Below are 25386 nucleotides of genomic sequence, written 5' to 3'. Positions count from 1 at the left end.
ATTCAGTTTGTACTTGATATCATTTTGTACTTAAACTTGGAATAAACTCGTTAAGTAATTGAGCTCGAGGTTTTCTAAGTTTAGCTTATGGACTAATCAATATTTTTTTTATTTATGAAAATACCTTTTACCATAATTACTCTCATCAGTTCCCTCTTTAGTTGCCAATCAACCCGTTTGGGTCCCTTAATATCATATGTTATTATTTGCCAATAGAATAAACGTTATTGATGGAGAGGTTTGCTCTTTTTATTAGGTTTATTAAACTGGCTATTGTATATTAGTATACTTTATTACAAAGTTTAAACTTCTTTGCAAAAATATGCAGTTCAATGGTACTATGCTAATCACTAAATTCTCTTTGTTCATTTTTATCATTTTTATTTTGTAATCTTAAATGTATGTTAAACTTGAACTTAGCTCGAGTTTGACTTTGAATTCATAGTTTTCAAGCTCGAACTCGAATTCAATTTAAGATTTGATGTTGAGCTTGAATTTGAAGTTTTAAGGTCAAACCAAGTTCAAACCTACAAATTTCTACCTTATTGAGTTCATTCATTTTCCTAGGATATCCTCTATTTGACTTTTTCAATGGTTCTCCTCTATTTGACTTTTTTATTTTTTATCTCTGCCCATTTCTAATCTACGAAGAATGCAATGTGTACTCATTGATTGACTCAAGTTTAGTAGCTCTTAAGTTGCCTTGTGTCACCTTATTTCTCTCCTTTGCCAAGTCGCATTGTTGGATAGAACCAATTTTTAACTAATTATAATTAAATTTATAATTTGAGTATCCAATTTATCTTCAATTTGACATGATTGTGAGTCTTTGACCATTAATCAAAGCCTGAACACCCATTTTCATGTCTGCAGTTATATTTTTTAAACACTCCACTTCAATCATAAATTCTTAGTTTATTTGCTAAAACTTATGTAATATTATTGAGGTTGCAAAATGCATGTTGAAGTACCTTGAATAAATTACTATAAATGTAATGGCATACAAAAACATTTTTTTAATTGATTTTGATCTTAAACTCAAGTGTAAGTTTGATTTACATTTCAACTTTGAAATATAAAATTTATTTACATGAAACTGTCTCTCATTTTGTTGGATGTTTCAAATATTTTCATCATAACATTTTTGACTTATGCCAAATAAAGAAGTTTATATTTTGTGGGAAAATTTTCAATTTTTTTGTTAGAGAAATTTTAGTTTTGTCGACAAAACTATTATTTTTGCCAGTGAAAGTAGAATATTCGCTAGTAGACAATGAATATTAAAAGAAATTTTAAAAACTTTTGCACTTTGGAATTTTATAAAAACTTTTTTTTGTTTGCAAAGAAAATTGAAATTCTACCAGCAAAAGTTTAACATTTTTTTATCGCGAAGGTAAATAATTAGTAAATAGTTAATAAATATTTAATAAAATTTTAATTAATGATAAATTTATTTATTACTAATTAATTAATCAGTAGAAAAATAAATTATTAATTAATTAATCACTAGTAATGAAAATTAATCACTATGTAACGTTACTTTTACACCCCCTAAGTGAGACACCTGAGCGAGAACCTGCTTAACAATTTTACACTCTTGGTCAGGTGGGCTCAGTCTGGAGTGAGTGGCTAATCCCTGCATAACGAACCCGGGTCAGATCTGCAAGATCGATAAGGAACCAGAGGAAACCAGGCCATCCTATGGGCGGTGTTTCTCTTCTCTTGCTTTAGCGGTCTGCTTACGTTAACCAGATAAAGAACGCATGTCCGCACTCCGCGTATTTTAAAGAGCGCCACCCGTCGTAGTTTCGTAGTTTCGGTTGAGTGCCCGATGCACATGAACTCATTTATTTCACTTCTCCTCCAAGCAACAAGTCCTATATTCTCTTCAATTTTGATTATTAATGGTAGATTGGTAGACCTGTAGTCTGCAAAAACTAGAACAAGATATCGTCGATCGGAGGGGACGGGAGGGGAACAGAGAAGGGGGAAAAAGAAAAGAAGTAGAAGAAGTGGTCCTCTCTTCGATCCATGGACTCGCCAAGCTCCTGGGATGCCTTGCGAAAACAGGTATGAAATACTACGGAATTTGGTGTTCTTTTCAGGCCGCCATATAAGAAATCGACGACAGAGTTACTTCAAATTTTGATCTGTTTATATAACGTTCGATCCGTTGTTTTTTTAATGTTTCTTCGATGTTGGGTTCGATCAGAGGAAATTAATTGTACATGTTATGAATTTTTCCCAACGTATCTATTTGGGACCTGTTTTGTCGGCTTCTTGCAGAATGGTTTAAGGCTGTTCGTAATTTTGGTGCTTACATGCTCCGTGATTATTTTTTGAGTTTTGCATTCCTTAACTGCATATGATTTTCATGAGTTCCTTTTTCTACGGAGATTGGATAATTCCATCGGTTTGAGTTACTTGTTCTATATATTTCTGGCAATTTGCCGAGTGGTTATATCTTTAGTTGAATTCCTTAAATTTTTACAAATGAGAGGCATTTGTCCTTATGCTTTTTAGTCCTCAACCCTTATGGATGGATTAGTAGACGAGGATACAATGTAGATGATGTGGTGCAAAAGTGGAAACACTTGAATGAAAAGTGTGTTTGTCATGAATGTATAAGCAACGCATATTATGCTGATAATTGGTAAGGGCACAATTCATGCCATAACATCCATAAGAACTATTTCTAGCGAGAGTTTATCCTGGTAGAGAGGATCGATGAGCCGTATGTCTTTTATCAGGTGCATACTCTCATGCCCTACTGATTTACCCACTTCAATAAGAGGAAAATTGGAGCATAAAGAGCTGAAAGCCACTTAGTGAAGACTTTCTTCTGCCTCCAACAGCACTAATATCTTATTTTGTCCTTCCTGCTAAATTTCTTCTATCTTCTTCTTCAGCCTACAGAACAGCCCAACTCTGCTCAATCCAGACTTCTGTTTTGATTTTTCCTTCTAGAAACTGCTGTCATCATCACAACCTTTTCTGTCTTACTACCTCACCCTTTGTCTTTTCTGTCAGTAATTAAGCCTAATTTGACCTGATCTCTTCAATAGTCATGCATGTACTAATATTTTTCTTGATATATTTTGAGTACAACTAAACTTTGCTCTCCAAATTACGCAAAGAAAGGATAGTTCGTCAAATGGTTGTTTTTACTCAGACTCGGCATGACAATTAAATGTGACAGATATAGTCTGCAAAAAGTGGCTGGTTGCATGGTAAGAGTTTTCTCTTGTGTGAACATGATGAACTTAGCAAGTTGAGTTTTGGTGGGCATCATTTGTTGATTCAAACAAGTGTTTGCTTATGAGGAGTTATAGGTTCCTGTCTTAGATACTGCTTAGGTTTCCATCTTTTGGTTTGTTATTGATTAACTTTCCATATTTTGGTTTGTTATTATTTTGAGAAAGGTGTTCTTAAATGGAATGATGATGAACAAAGGTAGAGGTGCCATTATAACTCGTATTACATTTCTACTATTTCCAGTTGGTAACAACAAAATTACTAAAGATTGGGAGGATATGAAGTTAGGAACGGAGATTAACAATGGCATTACCTGTTTTGACTACTAATTTTGCTCAGTGTGCTTCTTATGTAGGGAACTAAATTAAGGACAACCTTGGGAATGTATTCTATCTGTCTATAAGTCAGTGCATTTATTTGTTATATATGCACAATCTCTTGAGTATATCATTAGTTAGACAGTTTCTTGCCAAAGATTATTGAGGTGCAGAGGGATCTGATTGAAACTTCTGTTACACTTTTACCCAATCTGATTGGTATTAGTTATCATTAAAGAAATAATTTGTACTGTAATGTTATTGAACTAAGATATGGATAGGGAGAAGAAATAAGTGAAAGGGAGTCTGAGGTGGTAAAAACAACTTTTTTTGGCATCTAAGTTACTTCACAGTTGCATATTACTGTTAGTTCTTGGAAGACTAGATTCTTCATGTAATGTTATTAATTTTGAGAAGAATACCAGTTTAAATGTCAAGACAAAGATTGGTGTAATGAATGTTAATGTTATGTGGAAGTCTTTCTAGAAGTCTTCCTGTGTCACCATTTTCATCCAGCATTGAATGTAGATAAGAATAGGCCGAGATAGTGCTTGAAGAAGGGGCATAGCTGTATGCTTCTCTTGGCAGCCATCTTCTTAGGAGATAACATTTTTTTTGGTGTGATTGGGAGTATCTCAACAAATGATTGTCTTATCTCAGTTGATTCTGACCCTCCTATTTGCAGGCAAGGAACCTAGAGGCACAACTGGATGACCGTATGAACTTATACCGCAGATTAGTAGCTGCAAATTCTGATGGTTCAGAAAATGATCTTGAAACTGGTATTGATCATCTACTGACTCAACTCCAGCAAGTAATAGCACAGATGCAAGCTTGGGTTTCTTCAGGAGGATCAGAGATCTTTTCACATACTTTGACTCGGCATCAAGAAATTTTACAAGATCTTACGCAGGTAATCTTGTTCTCTCACTTGTTATTAAAACCTGAAGGTGTAGGATTGATATCTCTGTCTTGATATGCATGATGCTTGGTTTCAATTTCCAAATACAATCACAAGAAATATCTTCTATAAGAGGCAAAAGAAAATTTTCTGGAATTAATAAATGTGGTACGATGATGCTGATTAGCCCATTCTTTAATATGGCAAAGTGTAGGAATTTTATCGCCTTCGCTCCAGCCAAAAAGCCAAACAGGAGCATGCATTACTTCTTCAAGATTATAGGGGGTTTAATCATACTAAAGCAGATCTAGAAGCAAATGGTGATTATGAAAGACAAGCACTGCTTAAGGAACAAGCATCTTTAAGCCGAAATACAGGACAGGTATTTTGAAGCAAAAGGTTATTTTATTTTAAATTTTGTATATTGGGGCAGCTTGACTATGATTTCCTTTTTAAGTTTCCTTGCATTGCGATCATCTGAGTACTTTTAATGACCTTAACGATATTTGTGTGCTTATGTTTTGGGTGATAATTAGGATGTGTTATATGTAATACTAATTTTATTGTTCATGCAAATGGGCCTGACAAATAAAAAAAAATGAAAATTTTCTATCATCATCTTTTTATCTGGTGAGTGGAAAATCCTGGTGACCAGCAAATCGTTGCTTGCATATTTTGTTTTGAAAATTCTATTGAGCTGACCTAGGTGGACAAATTTCTTTATTTTCATCTTCATCGTTACATGTGTGAGTGCTTTTTTTGGGGAAAGAATTGCTTATATATTTTAATTTACTTAAATCAAACACACCGCAGTAGCAGGTACTCAAGAACTAGGAGATGTGATCATGTTATTTGCATGAACCAATACAGAAAAAATTATTATTACTGATTAAAAAAATTCTCTTCACCATGCAATGCAAGTTAAGGGGTGGTCTAGTTGCAAAAAGACATCATCCTTCTATTCAATACCAATCAAATAAGAGTTATTGAACACCCTTTGGAATTTTATAGTTGATGATCAACCTTGATGATCCAGCTCAACAAACTTTAACCAATTGTTAATATTTATACCCTGCTCATGAAGCTATTGTTGTTGACCATTGGGACCTTTTTTTATTTAGATTTGAGTTGATAACAGCTTTTTTTTTTTTTTTTTGGAATGGCCGGGTGACCTGGAGTTATGAATGACTTGTATTTGAAGTCAAAGTTTGAAATTATTAAAGTATCTTTATTACTGATCTGAGCTTTACTTGCTGGAGAAATAGGACATCAATTAGGACATAGTGTAAACCTGGATGCTGAACTATAAACTTTTGAGTAGTTGTTTTTGGGGATGGGACCTAGCCTTAACTAAGTTGTGTGTGCATTTGCTTGAATTCATCAGACAAATCAGGGTTTAGTCTAACATGTCCTCCAGCTTTGGTTTAAGAAATGCACTAGAAGCTCTTGGAAATGAAGCAACATTGTGATTTTTTCAATTCCTTAGGGATTCTAGTGGATGGTATTTGGATTCTATTCTCTCTTCCAATGGCATTTTCTGGTGCATTGAATCCTAAGATATAAATCTTCAATTCAAGATAAACTCTGAACTACAATTGCTGCAGAATGAACATGTATTTCTACTCAGAGGGGATGTTGATGGCTGTGTTGGTGTTTTCTATATATTTTTGTTCTAGCTTCTTTGCTAATGCACTGATATGAAAAGATTAATCTTCTCAATAACTGTTTCATAGATTATAATATTTTTCAGATCTTTGTGATGACTCTCTCTACATTGCACTACTAAATTATCACTTCAAAAATGAGTCATGATGTCTTGATATTTTCTAATGATATAATTTCGTGTTTATGATGAGAGTTTTCACTGTGGATATTGTTATGATGCAGTTTTTAACTGAAAAAATGAGTCACTATGTCTTGATATTTTCTAATATTATAATTCCGTGTTTATGATGAGAGTATTCAATGTGGATATTGTTATGATGCAATTTTTTAACTGAAAAAATGAGTCACAATGTCTTGATATTTTCTAATATTATAATTCCGTGTTTATGATGAGAGTATTCACTGTGGATATTGTTATGATGCAGTTTTTACATTGATCTCTTGCTCTATAAAATATACAGATTTCTGCACAATTTATCCATTGCTGTAGTTAAACAAAGTCCACCACTTCTCATCATTTAGCATTTTGCAACATCAGATTGATAGTGTGATATCCCATGCTCAAGCCACACTTGGAGCACTTGTTCTTCAACGCTCAACTTTCAGTGGGATTGGCTCAAAGATAACCAATGTTAGCAGCCGCCTACCATCGGTATGTTAGCTTTTCTGTCTAAAATATTGACCTATTGAGCAATCATAGTGTTTCTGGTCATCTGCACAACTTTGTGGAATAAGCAACATAATGAACAACCTGCTTAATTGTGCAGGTAAATAACATCCTTTCTGCCATCAAGAGGAAAAAATCTATGGATACCATTATCTTGTCCCTTGTTGCAGCTGTGTGCACATTCCTAATTCTGATTTACTGGTTGTCCAAGTAAGGAGGTATGATGTTAGACATATTGTGATAATTTCCATTTCAAACAAAAATATATCTTGTGGTAATTCTTCTTTTTCTCATCTCCTGTGGATTGTTGTCCTAGTACACTCGTGTTGGCTAGAAGTTCAAGTTCACTTTTTTTTTCATGTTATCCTGCAGAATCCCTCTCTGAGTCTTAATTCTGTTATTTTACACAATTCTGTCTCAAAGTAAGGTTCTTCCCCATGTTGGCTTCTCTTGATTTGTCGTTTAGTGTGCTTGCTTGTTTTCTTTTCAGTTGTTCTTTCATATGTCTCCGCTTTTGAGCGGCTCTCTATGCTTACTTGTTAGGAAGCTTGTCATTGTAGACCTAACAGGTACACTTGAGTCATATCCAACTGGTACACTGGTTGTATCCTACATGTTTTCCTCAATTTTGTGCTAAGCCTTGCAATAGTGCAAGGTCTGGGTGTAATCAGAGCTAGAAATTGCTGGTGAAAGAGAGAGGCCATGTCATTTCACTGGGCACCATCAGAGCTAGAAACTGCTAGTAAAAAAGACTGGTCCTCTCGATTTTTAATCAGTGCTCTTAGGTGTCTAAAAATCTACTAGATTCCCTTTACCGTGAGCTATGTCAACCGAAAGCTAGGAGTTGGTAAATTCATGTTGTCCCCCTGCTATGGGGAATTCACTGTCATGATCATATTAACTTGGTCTCCTACGATGATGTCTGTGGGGACTTCTTTATTTTCTTACCTAGTACTATTCTAGGGTAGTATTCACCAATATGCAATAGTTTTTATGCAGCTTTAAGTTGACTCAGGGCAGTGGGCAGCCGTGGCACATCAGATGGCTGTGTTTTACCCAATTACTCAAGCTTTTCTTTGTTCACATATGCATGAGGCTTTCCGAGTAATTGAAGTCTCCCTGTTTAGCTTTCTCTTGTCATGTAATAATTCCATTGGGGGTTGACTGTTAACAATGCCTTCTTTCAGGTAGAATACACGATGAATGAGTGAAGATTGGAAGACATTAAAGGTCGGTCTGATGCCTCACATCTGGCACGGGAAGTATGTTTTGGTTTGGCAATCCAATCATGGAAGTGCATCGTGTGGCTGCTACAAAGACTAGAAAGACTAGAAGAATGTGCAATGATGGGTTTGAAGTTGATCCTATACCTGAAGAAAATGAGGTAAGAGCAGTGGATATGTGATAAAGAAAAATAGTGAGCAGTTGTGGACAAGTGGTTTGAACAAATTGTAAACATACAGTTTGCTTATTGCTGATGCAAAAGTGTGATTAGACAAGGTAAGTGCGGTGATCTGAATCATTGCGATTTCTCTCCTGCTGTCCTAGTCAAAGTTTTCTTGATACCATTTCAAAATAACCTAGAAATTCAGTCTACCTGCAGCTCTGATCGTGATTACTCCATTATTTCTCATTTTGAGGCTTAATGGCGGTGGGGCATCCTTCCATATGTAGTCTTGTAGCGCAGACTAGGTCCAAAACACTCTTCTATTATTAGTGCAGCCCTGTCCGAGTGAGTGAGAGAGAGAGAGACTCTTCTATTATTAGTGCAGCCCTGTCCGAGTGAGAGTGAGAGAGAGAGAGACTCTTCTATTATTAGTGCAGCCCTGTCCGAGTGAGAGAGAGAGAAATATCGGTGATGATGGTGACCAAGGTAGAGAGGATCTAATGTTCACTATTTGGAAGGTTCATTTCAAGTTTCCATCAGCTATGATGTCTTCTTTGGAAGCCTTCTAATTTGGCTGCAGTGCCCGACACGATCAATGAACAGCAAGCAAAAAAGATCATCCACTTTTAAGATATGATGGAATTGGAGTAGACAAGCGAGTGACGATAGAATACGAGATGTATGAGTGAGTACGTGACAAACGAATAGCCAAACAAACGGAGGAAGAGCACTCGTATCCAACCATGTCAGGCGATGATGTACCCCCTTCTCCTCTCCTTGAGTAACAATAATTAAGGGGAAATATTTATCCATCCCAGTCTTATTCTCAGAGAAGTTACCATGTTTGTAAAGGAGTTCTCCAATTTGTAGGATCCACAACAGTGCAGTTTTGAGACTTTCGGTACTGGAGCAGACAAGTACCATGTAAGCTCCACGACGATGGCCTCGCACTGCAATTCTGTGCCTCACCCACCACCCACAGTAGTATCAAGCAGCCGTTGTGTTGCTGTGCGCTTGGCAGATGGTCGAATAGGAATTTCATCCAACTGTTGGCTCTCATCTGATCATACACAGGTGGAGAGCCATTTGAGTTGAGGATGATCAATAATGGCGGTGGCACTTCCCGGTTCTGTATCCCACAAAATCAGCACTAGCAGAAACTTTTCAACGCACGTGCACTCATAATCACCAATTTATGTTACTAAACAAAGATTTGTCATATCATAAGTGGGAAGGTAACCAGATTTGTCAAAGCAACGAAGCAGATTTGGATTGGCAAGTCATAAGTGCACTTCATTTTACGATAGACAGCCAAAGGGAGGGGTCTGTAAATGGAATCCCCCAAAAAAATTCATCCCAATCCATTTCGCCAGTTCTACAGCTTTACGAGAGCATTTACTGGTAGCGATACGAGAAGCCATAAAATCTCGGAGCCACATTTGGAAGGACAGAAGGGAAGCAAAAGGAGCAACAGAAGAAATAAGAGAGAGTTTCCTTAGCCCCCATCAATCTCTATCTTCCTCCTGAGTGCTAAAGAGTAATGAAGGATGTTCGAAATAGACATCCAATGTGGGTGTACTGCGAAGTCAAGGAGTTTTGGGGGCGATGAGAGAGTACAAAAAAGGCAAAGGAAAGGGGCTCAGAGGTTTCCTTGTACACATCCGCCCCATTCGTGTCTTTTGCTACTTCAAAAAGGGTCTTCGAGTTTACTATTATAAGCACATGTAACTGTAAAACAGGACATTCTTCCATACTTGGAAGATTAGCATTTATGTGCCATCACTCCTCACCAAGTATATAATCTCTCTCTCAATTGCTTTCAAAATCAACTTAGTACAAAGATCTGCACACATCGACAACTTAACTTCATTTCTTTTTCATTCGTTCTCTTTCGGATGGAATCACTTCGTACAGACCCAAGTTTCTCCGTCACCTCCAGCATCTCCAATGATGCCGAGGACAAAATGAAAGAGAAGGCTAGAGATGATTTAAAGCAAGCCGGAGCAGAACCCAGTTTGGTCTTGGATCTGAGCCTTTCTGGCAAGGACTGCGATCCTGAGTCCATGCTGGAACTCAACCTCATCGATCGATTCAAAGAGGGTACATCGCAACAGCCATCCTCGCCGGAGGCCCGACCTGCTACCGCCACTCCCAGAACCACAGAAACCGAGCCCCGAGTCTTCTCCTGCAACTACTGCCAGAGAAAATTCTTCAGTTCTCAAGCTCTGGGCGGCCACCAGAACGCACACAAGCGGGAGCGGACCCTAGCCAAGCGGGGGCAAAGAGTGGCCGCCTTTGATCACTATCCCTACATGCACCCCCGCTACCCCGCTAGCATGTCTTCTCTGCCGCTCCATGGCATTCACGCATCACAACCAATCCTAAGCGAGCACAAAGGGTTTCAGAGACCCCCCTTCTACTCTTCCCTACCGCCGTCGGGTCTCCCTTACGGCCACCACGGCTGGTGTCGCCCCTGGATAAATCAACAGCCGACCATTGGCAGACTCGGCGAGGATATCTCCGGAAGCAGAAGTGGCACCGCCAGGTTCGATGGCTCGTTTGGATTCCGCAACTTCTGCGTCCCCCCGGCAGCCGTCGCCGACGAACCGGTTGGTGGGTTTTGGGTGGGTGGTAGCAGATTGAAGGGTAACCAACAAGAAGAAGTGAAAAAGCTTGACTTGTCCCTCAAGCTCTAATCTCTGGGTTTCTTCTTCAGTTGTTCTTCAAGTTGTTCTTTTTCTTTCTTTTGCCTTTTGTTTAATATTTGAAAGACTATTAGTTGGTGTCCTGTTAGTCTCGATAAGAAAGTGAACAGTGTAAAAAGAGGAGAAGAGTTATTTCTTCATTTTCTCAGTTGCTAACTTTAGATTCAAATACAATTATTATTATTATTCTCTTCTTAGTCTATGATTCTCAGTGTGTTTTTCCCTCCCTTTTTCTTTCTTGGATTGGTTGGCTTCACTACCATCTACTCGACATTTTCAAACTCTGTCCAAATTTAGCAGAGAAACAGAAGCACGAAACCCGACTGATAATTTCCATTTTTTCCAACCCAAAATGGCAGTAATGGAGGAATGCATAAAAGACAGCGTGGCTTTAAGAATTAAGAAGGTGTTGTAAGAATCCCAAGGGATATGGTTCACGGGCAGGAAACTGGAGAAACAAAAAAAGAAAAAAGAAAAAATCAGATTCAGGACGTTCATCTTGTCAGTGGAGCCGTTGGACAGGGACTCTTCATACTTTTATATGAACGAGAGAGGATTCTGTCCAGGGAATTATTGTCCGGACTGGGGAGATTTTCCATTTCTGGGTTGGTCTGATATGGTAAGGGCTTCTTTCCAGGGCCGAACTGAATGCAGGTTATAAAGATGTGGAGATCCTCTGAGAAGATCAATCAAAATCCGAATTTAAATTGTATCTCCTCTCGAAAGTCCAAACATAGCATGTAACTGATGCAGAGATTAAATGGGGAATCGAATGCAAGAACAAGAACAAGAACAAGTACATGTTTTGTGCAATTAGGGGAAGAAAGATTGAAGTGGATCCTCTGCCTCATTTGAGAAAGAATAAATAAGCCATCATATGACTAGTCTTGAGGTGGCTCCCAAGGATCTGGTTGTGGATTTAGTAAGATTATCTTTTAAGATTTCCTCTCTTGGAAGGATGCAAGTGTCAAGTAGCTTCTCTCCATTCTTTATGATATTTCTCTCACCCCCTAGTAACCAAACAACTTAAAAAGATTGGGTTCATGTATTAAATATTACTAAGATTTCAATTTTATAGGACCCCACACGGACCTTTTTCTTTCTTTTTTGTTCCCACCAATGCCAGATAATCCCTTAGAATATTCCCAACTGCTCCAATAAATTTCCATATTATGGAAATTTACTCTAGGCCAACAAAGTGTAACATAACACTTTGGTGGAGAATTGAACAATTTATTATAGGAGTTTTGAGTTTATCATCCACATATCATGATGATACACTCTCGAGGAAGTGTATGGCTCAAATATTGTCTAGTGCAGATGTACCCAAGCTTACTAATGCATGGGTTATCGAGCTGAAAGTACAGTAGTCAAGACTGGAGATCCTCCACCACATCCTCTTTTTGAGGATAATTTACCCTTATAATTTTATATCTATTGTCTGTAGACAAAAGACCTTTTGGGTGAGGTCGAGGTAGTAGTCAGATGGAGGTACAGGTAGAGGAAGAGTTTGAGACAATCGTGACAAGACGTGTTATTTTGTGATAAGGTTGGCCATGTTTATATATAATGTTAGGAACAAATTGGTAAGCAAGTTTAGGCAAATAGTAGTAATCCTAAAAATTATGTTGAGAAAAATAACATTGTCAATGAGTTGTTTAAACTTATAGAATTGTGGAAAGGTAATTCCACTAGCCTCCCTAGTACCTCTGATTCCTCCATCATGGCAAATACATCATTTATTCCATCTAAGTACAATAGCTTTTCATGTTGCTCCTTCTAGTACTTGGATTCTTGACTCAGTGCCTCAACTCATATGATAGGTAATAAATCAATGTTTTCTTCTTTTAATGATTCTTCTTCTATTGGACTAGTTATTTTTGTTGATTAGTCATAGTCTCCTATTGAAGGTGAAGATATTATTTGTGCTTATCTGGCTATTTCGGTGTCTTATGTTTATTATGTTCCACTTTAGTATAATTTTGTTATCTATAACTAAATTCACATCTCAATTATGATACTTAATTATTTTTTTGGTCCTATTGTGACTTTTAGGATCTATAGTCAAAGAAGACGTTTGATACAAGATATGAGGGGGATGACCTCTATTAATTTGGTGGATGTATGGGAGCACACCATATGATGTTGGCCAATTCGACTTCCGCAAACGATTGATATCCTCGACCAGGGCATCCATCTGCAAAGAAAATGCATCACCCTTTTTCCATATTTTTTAGTTTATGTAAAAACTCTGCATGTGGATCTTTTAAGTTGGAGAAACATTGTTGCTCTTCATATTCCATCAAAGGTGATAAACAGAGTTCATCTTCCTTTTTTTTGGTTCATTTTAATGTATGAGATCCACATCCGATTCCTAGTATTTGTAGATGTCATTATTTTGTGACGTTTATTGATGACTTTAGTATGGTTTTATAGGTCTATTTGTTAAAAGACAAAATTATAGTATTAGATGTTTTTGTTCATTTTCACAAAGAAGTACAAGTACTATTTGGTGTTCCTATCCAGGTTGGTTCATTGATAATAGTTTAGAATGTATCAATTCTTGTTTTGTACATTATTGTTCTCTACATAGTATTATTAAATAGACATCTAGTGTGTATATCCTTCAACAAAATAGAGTTGCTGAAAGAAAAAACAAACACTTGCTTGAGAAGAAAACATGTACAACTACAAATTCTAGGAGGAAGCTCAAACAAACGAGAGTGAGGTAAACGACCTTTAAACAAAATTTATCCATTCAAAACAGAAGAAAAAACTCGATTATCAGATCACTCACAATTAATATAATTTCACCCCAATACAAATTTTATATGAAAAAGTAAAGAACGAAGTTGATGTCCCTTCAAATAAATTGTCTCTATGTGCGATTAAATGTGTTCTCTTGAAATATAATTGTACTCAAAAGGGATATCATTGTTATGATCCTTAGCTCAGAAGTTCTATGTTTTTGCTAATGTTACATTTTGAGTGGGTTCTGGTTTATGCATCTTCTTCTAATTCCTTTCTTGGTTATGCTCCTCTATGTGTGATCTTGTCGGTTTGTGTCTTTAGATATTTTTTCTTGTCAAATGGAGTTTGTTATGGTTTCATCCTCTAGTATTGATCTACAGGTGAGCTTGTCTCTTAATACTACTTTACCAGTAGCTCCTCCCTCTGTGCCCGTTCCAATGTCTACTCCTTTGGCAACAAATCTAGTCAATCTGACTTCTCGGTAATGATCTTCATCTTCCTATTGTTTTCTGTAAAACTACTTGTTCTAAACCTAGTACGTTATCCTATGTTCAATTTGTTACTTTTTCTTGTTTGTCTCTTTCTTCTCATTTTTTGTATTTTTTTATCAATTGTTTATGTGCCCAAGTTTGTGGAGGAGGTCATGCAACATCCCTAGTGGAAGTGTTTAATGGGTGATGAAATGGATATTTTGCTTTCTTAGGGCAGTTGAAAGATGTATGACTTAATTGTTGGTGGTGTTGTGTTGATGATGTATAAATCTCATGGAAATCTTGATATTTTAAGTTTTTTCAATGTGAATTACACTGGTTAAAAATTAGATAGGTGCTCTATTAGTGGATTTTGCATATTTACTTGGAGGTAATTTGGTAAAATAATAGTAACTCAATCTAATATCAATGTAGAATACAGAGCAATGGTTCATACAGCCTGTGAACTTACAGTTTGACACTCAAACAACTATTAGAGGTCCGATGAAAATAGGGTTTGACACTCATACAATAATTTTTATTATAGACAATCGCACAATCCATGAAAAAATAAAACATATTAGAGATTCTACATTATGTGGCAAGGTTTTTACTTTACGTAGAACAACTAGGTGAAATTTTTACGAAAGCCTTAAATAAAAGAGTTTCTTTACTTATTAACAGGCTAAGACTATTTGACATTTATAGTACAACTTGAGGGAGAGTGTTAATGAAGTATGTACCTTATAAGTAGGGGTATTTATGTGCTTATTAACCCACAAAATCAAATAAAAATGCTTGAGAATGGCATATTAGCTTCCCCTTCCGAACTTCTCTCCCTGGTTAGAAACCATACTAGTGCCATGTATCAGGTATAACTACATAATCCAGAGTTGTCCTCTGTTGTCATGAGCACTTTTGCAGCCAGAGTGGAAGAAGAAAGCATACAAGAACCAGACGAAGTTTGCCCATATATGCTACCAACATAAACTGTTACCAAGGCCAACGGGCATACCATATAAGCAGTAATAAGCTGCAGCATTAAACATCCATCTGATCCTCAAAAGTCTTGGGTTGGGTACCTGTTTATTAAACACTTTCACTTTGAAACAACTAAAACATTTTTACTGCATCTAACAGGTGACATGAATGCACAGATGAAGAAAGCCAAAAAGTTGGATTACTGACTGGCACATATCTTCCATGCGATCGGAGTGCAGTGGAATTATGCTTAAGATACTGAGCTGCAACATGCTAGGCTTTTCTTTTATGGTAAAGAACTGTGCCTGAACTCAAAGAAGAAGCAAAAGCTTAACCGTCTCGCACATTTTTCTCTCACCAAGTTCACCAATGTGAAGGTACTAAAACAAAGTTGACCACTTGGTTAATGAGGTATGTCAATCAAAACTATACATCTTTTTCCTTTTCTTCTTTTGTGTTGAGCAAAACGCTGCACAAATGAAGATAAGAAACCAAAACCAAACAACATTTTTCACCGGCCAGGTTCTCGATATCATCTGTTGACTCATTAATCAATACCCAGGCCCCGACTATCATCTCTGAGAAAAGTTCAGGACATGAGGTTTAGGCCTTAGTGGAAATGCTCATCACCAAATACTGACAATCGCTCAAGTAGAGTACATTAAGGTTGAGTCAACTTTTCATGTTGCCATACTTTTAGGTTTCAGCATTAACCTAAAACCCAAATTTTGTAACAGGAATTCCTTCTTCTGAGAAAACAATATTACACAGAAGAGATGATGGCAGCTCAAGAAGTCACAGAAAGAAGAGGTGACCCAGAAGACAAACATACATACACCCAACAGCATGCTAGGGATCAGCCTAGTACTGATATTAAAGCCAAGTTGACATGACAAATAAAACTGAACACATGAGCTGGAGTTTCTCAACTTTGATCAATCAAAACACACAATGATCTGTGTAAAACATATGACGAGCCCAACAAAGAGTTGAAAACAAAGAACTTTCCAATTCCAAACAAAAAACCCGATGCAGACGAACACGGGGACACGACCTTCAAGCAAGTCCACAATTCCGCTTCAGCATACCTAGTTGGCTTTAAGCATATTTCCTACAACAGTGTAGATGAATTTTCACTGCAGCCATAGAATTTTCAACAAAATTTTGTCTTGCCACGAGATTTTAGTAGACTGAAAATCAGGCCCACTCAAAAGATATTTCCAACAGATAAATGCAGAAAATAGTCAGCATATGAAACAGGAATACACAACAAGCCCTTAACGGTAATGGAACATGACAGATCCATACAGACGACACCCTGCAGACAAATATCTCTCCCTGGCTCAAACCAGGCAAATGTCATTAATCAGGCAGGACTAAGGAAATTCAAGGAGTAGTTCTCCTTTCTCAGAAGCATCCTCTGATACAAGAGTAGAAGATGAAAACAAGGAGAACAAGAAGAACTTTGCACATACGTGCTCCTCACGTTGACAGTTAGTAAAGCTGACAAGATACTGTATAAGAATTAATACGATGGAGCATTAATTGGCATCGATGAGGTGATATAGAATTCATCCATCTAATCCTCATAGTGTTGCATGTTAATGGAATCCTTCGCTCAGAAATAGCTAAGACACTGTTACTGCATCTAACAGTGACAGGACCGTGCATAGGAAGAAAGCCATGAGGTTACAATACCAACTGGCAAATATCTTCCAGGCTATCCAAACAGATTTGTCTTTTCTTTTATGGTGAAGGACTTGGCCTGCACTTAAAGAGGAGGCAAGCTTAACAGTCAGCTAGTTGAGTTATAAGTTACAGAGGCAAGAATTAAAACCATATTATCCTTTTTTTTCTCTTTGTTTGAACAGTCTAATGAATATGGATGGAAAATGTGGCCTGTTCATGGGATCTGAACAAATCCTCATAAATTTAAGAAGAAAATTTATGAACCAATAAATGAAAAGGAATATCACATGTTCTGCCTAAGTTAAGAATATACATTGGCCAAATCTTCTGTTTCCCATCTGTCAAGTCCATCCAAATGCACAAATACCAGAAAGTTCATTTTTAGGGGATTATAAAAATGTTGTGGCAACCCACATACAGGACATTTGAATGCATTAACAATATTTACCAATATAAAACCATTTATTACAATCATGTGCGGTAACAAAAAAGGGATTTCAGAAAAGACAAGAAAAGGTTAATTTGAATCTCCTCCTGAAAGAGATTACCAAGCCGGTAGGCATGAGAAAAGTAGTTTATAAGTGGGAAGCACAGCATAGATTCAATGAAACATTTGCTGGAGTTAAGATTTGAGATTGCAAAATACAAAATGGATGATGTTGTTTTCTTCCTGTGGGGAGAGAATCATGTTCTCCTCAGGTACTCATTCATGCACTTCAATAGCCTGACTTCGATAGCAGATTGATGTCTCAGTACAATTTCTTTTGGTTGGAGACACCTATCCTGTAGATTTAGTTACTTGATTCTTTGTTTTCTTCTCTGAAGTATTTTTTTTGTTTTTTCTTTTCTTTGCCTTTTATTGTTTTGTCTCCTTTTCTCAATAATGTCCTCATCATTTTAAAAAACATATCCACCTTTTTCCATAAACTAAAATAAGCAGTCATACCTCCTTTTTTTTCTTTTTTTTCTTTTAAGAGTATTCTTCCATAACTATGTGCCAGCCACTCACAGTTCAAACCAACAGTGCAACACGAGCTACACTAAACTCTCTCAAATCTCAAGATCCACTTAAATGAAACTATCACTGCAAGTATTTAAGCTCGATGCTTATAAAAGTCAACTGAAATGTCTTCCCTTTTTAGGGACAAAAACCCAGGAAAAGTAGATGTGTTGGGGGACCCACCATAATACCTATTTATAAGATGGATAGTAGCAAAAGAACCTTCTTAAACTAATTAAAATATTCTCCACTGTGTCTGTATCTTAAATCTCAAACGATGAGAACATGACGATCATTCAATTAAAATTCTGTCTTTTAAAAGCAAAAATATTATTAAGGAGGGGATATACAAAGAAATTCCTGTCTTGAAAGCAAAATTATATGAAAGGCAAGACAGAAAGTAAAATGAACCAAATTGATTGTTTCCTAAAATCATGAGTAAACATTATCCAAGAGCGAAGGAGGTGAGGGAATTGTGGGCCATTGACTATCTTTCTATGTTAGTGTCTAGTAAAAGCTATCTACAATTGGTTATCTGTTTAAGGGGCATTCAGGTCCTAATTTATTGTGGTTTTGCCAAATCCCAAGGCAAGTGTGTACATCTCCTTTCACTTGCATAGTGTACAGAACAGATGGCTTGGAAGCTCTATTTACTGCACCCTTTTAAAAAGGTAAAGGGTCACCTTCTTAGCCTCTGGATATTTCATCTTTCTTTCACAATCCCTTTCTCTTTTGCTTAAAATTCTACCCAGTTAATCTTAGTTTAGTCAGTTCTACAGCTTTTCTTCCTTTTTCATATTCTTTCTTCATTTGCGACACAAACAGTATAGTCCTGTCTCGAAACACCTCATTTGATTTACAAGAAGTATTACATGTTAAGCCTAAAAGATAATTACTACACAAAACTACTTCAATTAAAGCTCACTTTTGTTAATGGAGATCTTTCCAAATAAGGGCAAGGTTAGTCTCTTCTTTTTGTTGAAAGCAGTTAGAGTCCTGACTTTGGAAACCAATACTACTGACATGTTTTTCAGTATAAAAAAAAACCAGTAAAGCACTTGCCAAACCTACTTTTATACTTTTTATTGAAAAATTACTGGTTGTGATATTGCTATGAGCTATTTTTAACAGCATCAATCGTGACCACCTTGTTCGTTTCATCTTTTATCAAGGAATGCAAAATAAAAGTTTGAAGAAGAGTGGATTTCTACATTGTATCAAATTATGACTGTGTTGCTTAATTCAATCATGAATGTTAATTCCTCACCAGGAGCTCCATATCTAAGCATACAGACAGCCCCAGCCAAAACCACAGGAACACAAACAAGACATGGACATAAAAAGAGAAAATAAATAAGAGGTTGATAAAGAGAAAATAAACTTCCTACAAAAAACTCTTCAAAGACACCGATATTACAGAAGGGGTCTTGGTCACATTTATTGTTTTTTAACATATCAATGTGCCAAAAAATATATCTTTTGATAGAGACATTTTTAGCAAAATTTGTAAAAGCAGGACCTAGATTTGATTGCCAAACTCCATTGCCCAGCTGATGGGCTTCCAGAAAAGGCCCGTGCTAGGCAGGCTTACTGACTAAGCCCGGTAGACCAGATTATAGATTTTGAGGCTTTATGAGCCCAGTCTTGGACAGCCTCAAGCAAAGGGGAATAATAAGTGAGAAAGGGCTTAAACCTGCATATTTAAAAGTGAAACTCAAGCTGTTTATGCACCAAGTCTTAGGAATGAGGTCCTGTCATAGGAAACTCAAATTGACAACAGAAAGTGATCATTAAGGTGGCATCATTTACGTAACACTACAACAGAAAATCCACTCATAAAGGTCCTACTGTTGCATAGTTCTGTATCAACCAATCAAATCTCTACCAGATCCATCAGCAACTGAAATGATACATCTGATACACCGATCGTAATGCCAATAAAGGTCAACCATGTACACAAAAGTTCCGATATGACTTAATTAGGTTAAAATGGCATGAACATGTTGGATGGTTTACAATAGAAGGAACTTGAAGTTCTCAAAGAATTTGGGTCATTTGTACCAGCGAAAACCATACATACCAATAAAAGTAAGTTCTTTCCTTTACTAACTGCTGGAAGTCTTTTTATGGCTAGTTTAACAAGTCCAGGTTGCCTTTTAGTTAGTACGGTCCTGGAAAATTATTATGTGAGTTACTGAAGTGAGCAAGCTTGAGGCTGAGTTTTAACAGAAAATTAAAATATAAGAGGTCACCTGATATAGGCTTTAAAGATAATAGCAGTAACTGTGATTGAAAGAGAACTAATGAAATTTCAGAGCACTTTTAGCTTAGATTTTATTGTCTTGCTCTCTGTCTGTAGTTTTATGTGCTGTATTCATTGACGGTCCAACTCTAGATTCTAGACTCTTTTGCAAGACCATAATCTTTTCAAAAACACTATCTGCCTGCTTTTAATAGATATACTGTGGACCTGGTTTACAGATAAAAGGTCCCACACATTCAAACCAGGAGACTTTGGTTTCTATACTTTTGTTTGCCTAAAGCCTAGGGGCACACAGTCAGGTAAATTTTAGAATCCAACCAGACCTGGCCCAAAAGGGAATGAGGTAAGGGGAAACAACCACACAGGTTTGGGGTGCAGACAGGTTCTCCTGACCCCCAAGCACAGATCTTATTACAATGTTATCCTTTATGCATAAAAAAATCTGTTTAGAGAAACAAGAGATTCTCTACTCTAACAAGAGCATTCAGGAACAAAATTGCTAGAAAACATTAAATGACCCCTAAGCCTTTCTCTTATTATGTTACTATATTATCAATTTTATATGTTTTATATACTTTTCAATTTTTTACAATTTTCGAAGGTTATGTCAAAGATAGAATGGGCCATGCACCTACATGACGATGGGTCGAAGAAGTGGGGACAGTTGGGAAGTAGGGAAACAGGGAGGGGGTGGGATACGATTTCTAACTATGTTAGAGGCATTGCAGGGACGAGTTTTAGGGTTGGGTTCATGGAGCGGGTTGGGATTTCCAGAAACCTGCCCCAAACCCAACCTGTGTGCAGCTCTACCAAAGCCATCAGTTTTAGACGCATTTGGGGATGGAAATCTGTCTTTCATGCAACCATTGCTTGTGAAGCGCGGGATAGAAAGCAACAAAATTTAAGTAAAGGTCGCCAACCACTCAATACCATACAAAATAAGGGAATAAGATGGGGCCGACAAGGTGGCAACAACCGAAAATAGAAGCATTTGGGAATGGAAAACTGTTTTTCATGCTACTTTTGCTTGTGGAGTGAGGAATAGAAAGCGATTTCAGCAATGCCAACCACTAAATATCATTCAAAATAAAAGAATACAGATGGGACCCTCAAGGTAGCAATGGCGACAAGCAGTGGCAACCACTTACAAAAGGAATACTGACAGCAGTATATTGGAGAAATTCCAAATTGCAGATTTGAATCAAAGATGGATGATGGATATTGAACAGTTAAAGGCAGCAAAGGAAGTCATTCTAGAGCATAAGAAGCAAAAATATATGCATACATATACATTACACACACACACACACACCACAAAGTTTTGTATCACAACACATGAAGTTAACCCTAAGCTAAGTATACTTAAGGTAGAAATTCATTCCCTTCTTAAAAGATATTTATCAAATACCCATTTTCAGTTCATTGAAGAACACAAAATTGCAACCTTCAGTCACTAATTTAAAGTTCAAAAGCTGACTATAAAGGACTAAATAAAAGTGTTAAAAGACTATGAGCTATAAAGGAATAAACTGTCAAGTCTTGCGTACTCATGTTTAGCACAACGGATAGGTTACCAATTTAGTGTGAGAGCAGTCCTAATTTGCATGATAAAATCCTGGAAGTGCCAACCTATAGAAAGGGCTACTTATCATAGGACTTGACACAAAGGTGAAAAAGGCCATCTGATAAAAAATATGAACTTCAATATAGCGTACCCTTATGGGTGTCGACATGGAAGCATCATAGATTATTATGCATTTGCAAACCCCAACATATAGGCAACAAGTTAGACAATTCTTGTGTAAAGATTAAGGGCCAAGTTTCCCATATTCCACCTGCTCTAAACCTTTTTTTTTGCATAGGTTAGGGGCTAAAATCATAAGGAAAATTCCTCACATCCTCTGGACTTGTATTACTCTTTTGTTCAAGAAAAAAAATCTGTACATTTATTATTGACTGCTCATTTGAAACACGTTTTAAGCATCTAAAGAGCTCCGTTCGGTTCAATTGGTTTTTAGGTTTCAGTTACCTCTCTCCATCATCCTGATTTTATAAATCATTTTCTATAACCAGGCAAATGCCTGTTCACCTAATATGGGATCTCGAACTCCCCAAGTGAGACTATATAAGACTACTATTGATGAAAAAGTGTGCACAATAAAAAAATTTGCAATCATGGACTCCTAAATAAGGAAACCTGTAGATAGAGATGCTTTCTTACACTTAGTATTAGATCTATCAAACTCTCCACTAACCTCTTTACATTGGCAAGGTGAATCCCCAATGCCATCAAGTTTGCACAAGTTGGAACATTCTCCTCAATGAATGCATGCATATTAAAAAGGAAAAAGAGAGAACAAGGTGGAGGTTGGGGGGAGAGACATTTTTGGAAGGGAAATAAGTACAGAGATTCAACCAATAAATCAAGCAACCACCCAAACAGACATATTAGATTTTGACACCTACAATTCTTGGTAGCTTGCCCTTGTTACTTGCTTCCCTGAATATGGCTATCTTTCCCACCATATTCTTCACATTAAACCAGTCAATTAGTTCAATTGGACTCATCATCATCAGAACCTCACGCCATGTTAGAGTGAGCTACAAGATTTTTTTCTCCCTTTTTAGCAATATTGTTAAAATCGAACTGGCTATCCAACCGAATGGATAGCTGATTTTGGTCCAACCCAATTAGACCAGGTTCAACCACTGGTTGAACCATAATGGGATGTCATTCAAAAAAAAAATTAAATATGGGATGCTGCCTAAATGATATGATATCTGGTAGCTATTTATCACCTTTTAACACAAAGCATCAGAGTAGCAGATCGGTCAGGCATATACCAAGACTTTTATCTGGTCACCACTTCAATTCTTCTCATCAGTATTGCTATTTTACTAAGGTTTTGTCAAACCAGAAAGGTCCAAGCTATCCAGTTCATGATCGAACCATTTGACCCAGCTGGTTCCGATAGTTATGGGTTAAAAGCAGTTTTTCTCTGTTTAGAAGCAGATAGGACTGGGTTCCGGTTCAATCGGGTTGAACCGGCCAGCCCAGTTCAGTTCTGACAACACTGATTTTTAGAGTGATTATTTGCAAACTCCACTGTAAAGCCAGCTACTCAAACCAATAGAAGTACATGAGCATTCCAATTTAATTATATGCTCCTTAAGAAGTTTCAATAGGTTGTGAAATTAATCAGACGTTGAGGAATTTTTTATCCATTTAATTTAGTCTTAAACATAAAACTTCTATACCACAGTCTGTAGATATCTGAGTTCGTCTTTCTTAAAAAAACATTATAAGGAAATAGAACACTCTTTTGGTGACAGTAGCCAAGGTCAAAATATCACACAAATATGCACTCTCTTACTTATAACTGTCTTATGTAAGTCAACAGTATGCTTGTATGGCATGACTGAAATGGTTTTCATTCCAAATTTCAATTTGTTCCATTTTAGAAACAGTTACTGCCTGTCATTTGTTGCTGCTCAAACCAAAGAAGCAGAAAAAATTACTTCACTACAACAAAGATCTATCATTTCACCATCTAAAATATGAGAACTTTCTTGCAAATATCGCCTGGATGCAGATATAAGAGAAAAAATCATGGATGAAGGGAAAACTTTGGAAGAGAGACAAAAATAGAGGCACTATCAGATGGGTTAATCCAAAATCCATCTATTTCTCAATGAAAGATTTGACATTTCCCATCCAACGAATAAGCTCAGTCTTATCCTTGTTTGTCACATACTCATGCAAGAAAACAGCAAGTTCACCATTCAACCCTCGCTCCTCCAGGAACTCCCGCATAGCTTCCTGAAGCTCATCGTCCATTTCTCTGCAATCAATCAAACAACTGTTACTCAAAGAACCCATGCAGCATCTCAACTTAATCCAATTTTCAAAACCTTAAGGCCGCACCAATAACATGGTGCACTATATGCGGATGACTAATCATCCACACGTAGCCTACAAGATTAGAATGAACCGTCTCACTGGAACCCTTTGAGCTTAATTAATAATTCGTGAAAGCCAATAGCTGAACGAGTAAAGGTGAAGAAGGGCAGCGAAAATAAGTTCATTATACAGAAACTGGAAACAACTACTAGCATATCGCTCAGTTCAGGGAGCAACGGTAAGCGGTCTTACACAAAATCAGGCCCCACGTAAGGCCTGGCACGTAAATGACGGCTCTTCAGCATGAAAACCTTCTGAATTTCCAAACTATCTGGCCAGGCGGAGCAAATGAACTGTAAAACTCCACCATCTTCCCCTTTGACCACATCAACTATCAAGCTAATGTGAAGTCGGACATCGTTGCTTTCGCCGGATTTTGATGCAGGCACCGCTCCATCAAACATTGTTACCTCAACTTTGATATCCTCCTCCGCTCCATATTTACGCCTCAGTCTGAACCACTGCTCGCCGGGGCAGTCTTCGATGACGAACGAGTTGAATTCTTTCTCGGGCTTCAACCAACAAAGTCAGTGCTACGTTTTCAAACTTTTCGAATAAAGAAAAAAGAAACAAAGTAGAAGGCATTTGAATAAAATCAGAGTCTACCTGTTTGGGAGGGGCGTAGTCGTATTGGTATTGTATCTCCGTTCGGAGGATTCTGAGGATATTAGACTCAAATGCAGATTTTCGCGTTTCAGCAGTGTAATTCCTCGAATGGTTTATAAGAAGAGGAGAAGGGTTTGCCGAGGGGACCAGAATTTTAGGAGAAAGGAGTGAGAGCATTCTTCGTGCGCGTTGGAAGAAGCAAACCATGGCTCCTCCTTCTGTGCTGCTCTGATCTCTATAGCTCTCCAAAATCCTATAGTACACCCTTCCTGTGCTCCTCTCCAGCCTGCGCCACGATCTCGTTCCGGGTTGCCAGGGGTTTAAGGAGGGCTTTTGCTATTGACCGAAAGAGGAAAATGGCGGCACCGATTGTCTACTACATACGAGGAAGTGTATTCAGTCTATATCACTTAATTGGATGCACAATGTAACATAATTTTATTTAATATTTATTTAAAAAATGAAATACTAAATGACAGTTAATATGGAGGGCCATGTGCTTAGAGAGTGTTGACCATTCCAAGTTGTTCGCTGAACTCTGGAGTGTGGACCCGGACCCTAGAATGGCCTAAGACATATAGAATTTAAAAAAGAAAAACTGAAGTAAAACGAACGAAATCTGATATCATTAGCAATTCTGTTATTACCACTCACCATTTATTATTCACCAACGGTAAAATTGGTCAGAGGGCCCGGTTCGTGGGGGTAAGTTTAAAACTTGAAAAGTTAGAAAGAAATGGAATAAATACGGTGGAGACCTGTGGGGAG

General features: G+C 37.2%; 3 protein-coding genes across 3 annotated transcripts; 2 read left to right on the top strand and 1 right to left on the bottom strand.

The window, feature by feature from the left end:
• The first annotated feature begins 1726 nt into the window (after positions 1-1726).
• On the top strand, positions 1727-8309 carry LOC137950332 (Golgi SNAP receptor complex member 1-1). The gene is made up of 6 exons (XM_068796737.1): positions 1727-2070; positions 4258-4485; positions 4688-4855; positions 6677-6790; positions 6906-7023; positions 7993-8309. Exons 1-5 carry the CDS (start codon positions 2032-2034, stop codon positions 7017-7019), a joined length of 663 nt encoding a protein of 220 aa, XP_068652838.1. The 5' UTR covers positions 1727-2031; the 3' UTR covers positions 7020-7023; positions 7993-8309.
• A 1778-nt stretch (positions 8310-10087) lies between these two features.
• On the top strand, positions 10088-10888 carry LOC137950258 (zinc finger protein 1-like). The gene has a single exon (XM_068796643.1). It carries the CDS (start codon positions 10088-10090, stop codon positions 10886-10888), a length of 801 nt encoding a protein of 266 aa, XP_068652744.1.
• A 12829-nt stretch (positions 10889-23717) lies between these two features.
• On the bottom strand, positions 23718-24944 carry LOC137950798 (uncharacterized protein At2g39795, mitochondrial-like). Its single transcript, XM_068797423.1, has 3 exons — positions 24619-24944; positions 24205-24524; positions 23718-23893 (listed from the first exon to the last, which is right to left on the bottom strand). The coding sequence occupies exons 1-3, from the start codon at positions 24823-24825 to the stop codon at positions 23734-23736; spliced, it is 687 nt and encodes a 228-aa protein (XP_068653524.1). The 5' UTR covers positions 24826-24944; the 3' UTR covers positions 23718-23733.
• Between the last annotated feature and the right edge of the window lie 442 nt (positions 24945-25386).

The sequence above is a fragment of the Aristolochia californica genome, unplaced genomic scaffold, assembly GCF_029961685.1.
Source record: "Aristolochia californica isolate CCGP_79_NKW_82.1479 unplaced genomic scaffold, dmAriCali1.0.hap1 SCAF_14, whole genome shotgun sequence".
Lineage (NCBI taxonomy): Eukaryota > Viridiplantae > Streptophyta > Magnoliopsida > Piperales > Aristolochiaceae > Aristolochia > Aristolochia californica.
The sequence above is the reverse complement of the archived record's forward strand: the minus strand, read 5'-3'. Positions and strand labels throughout refer to the sequence as shown.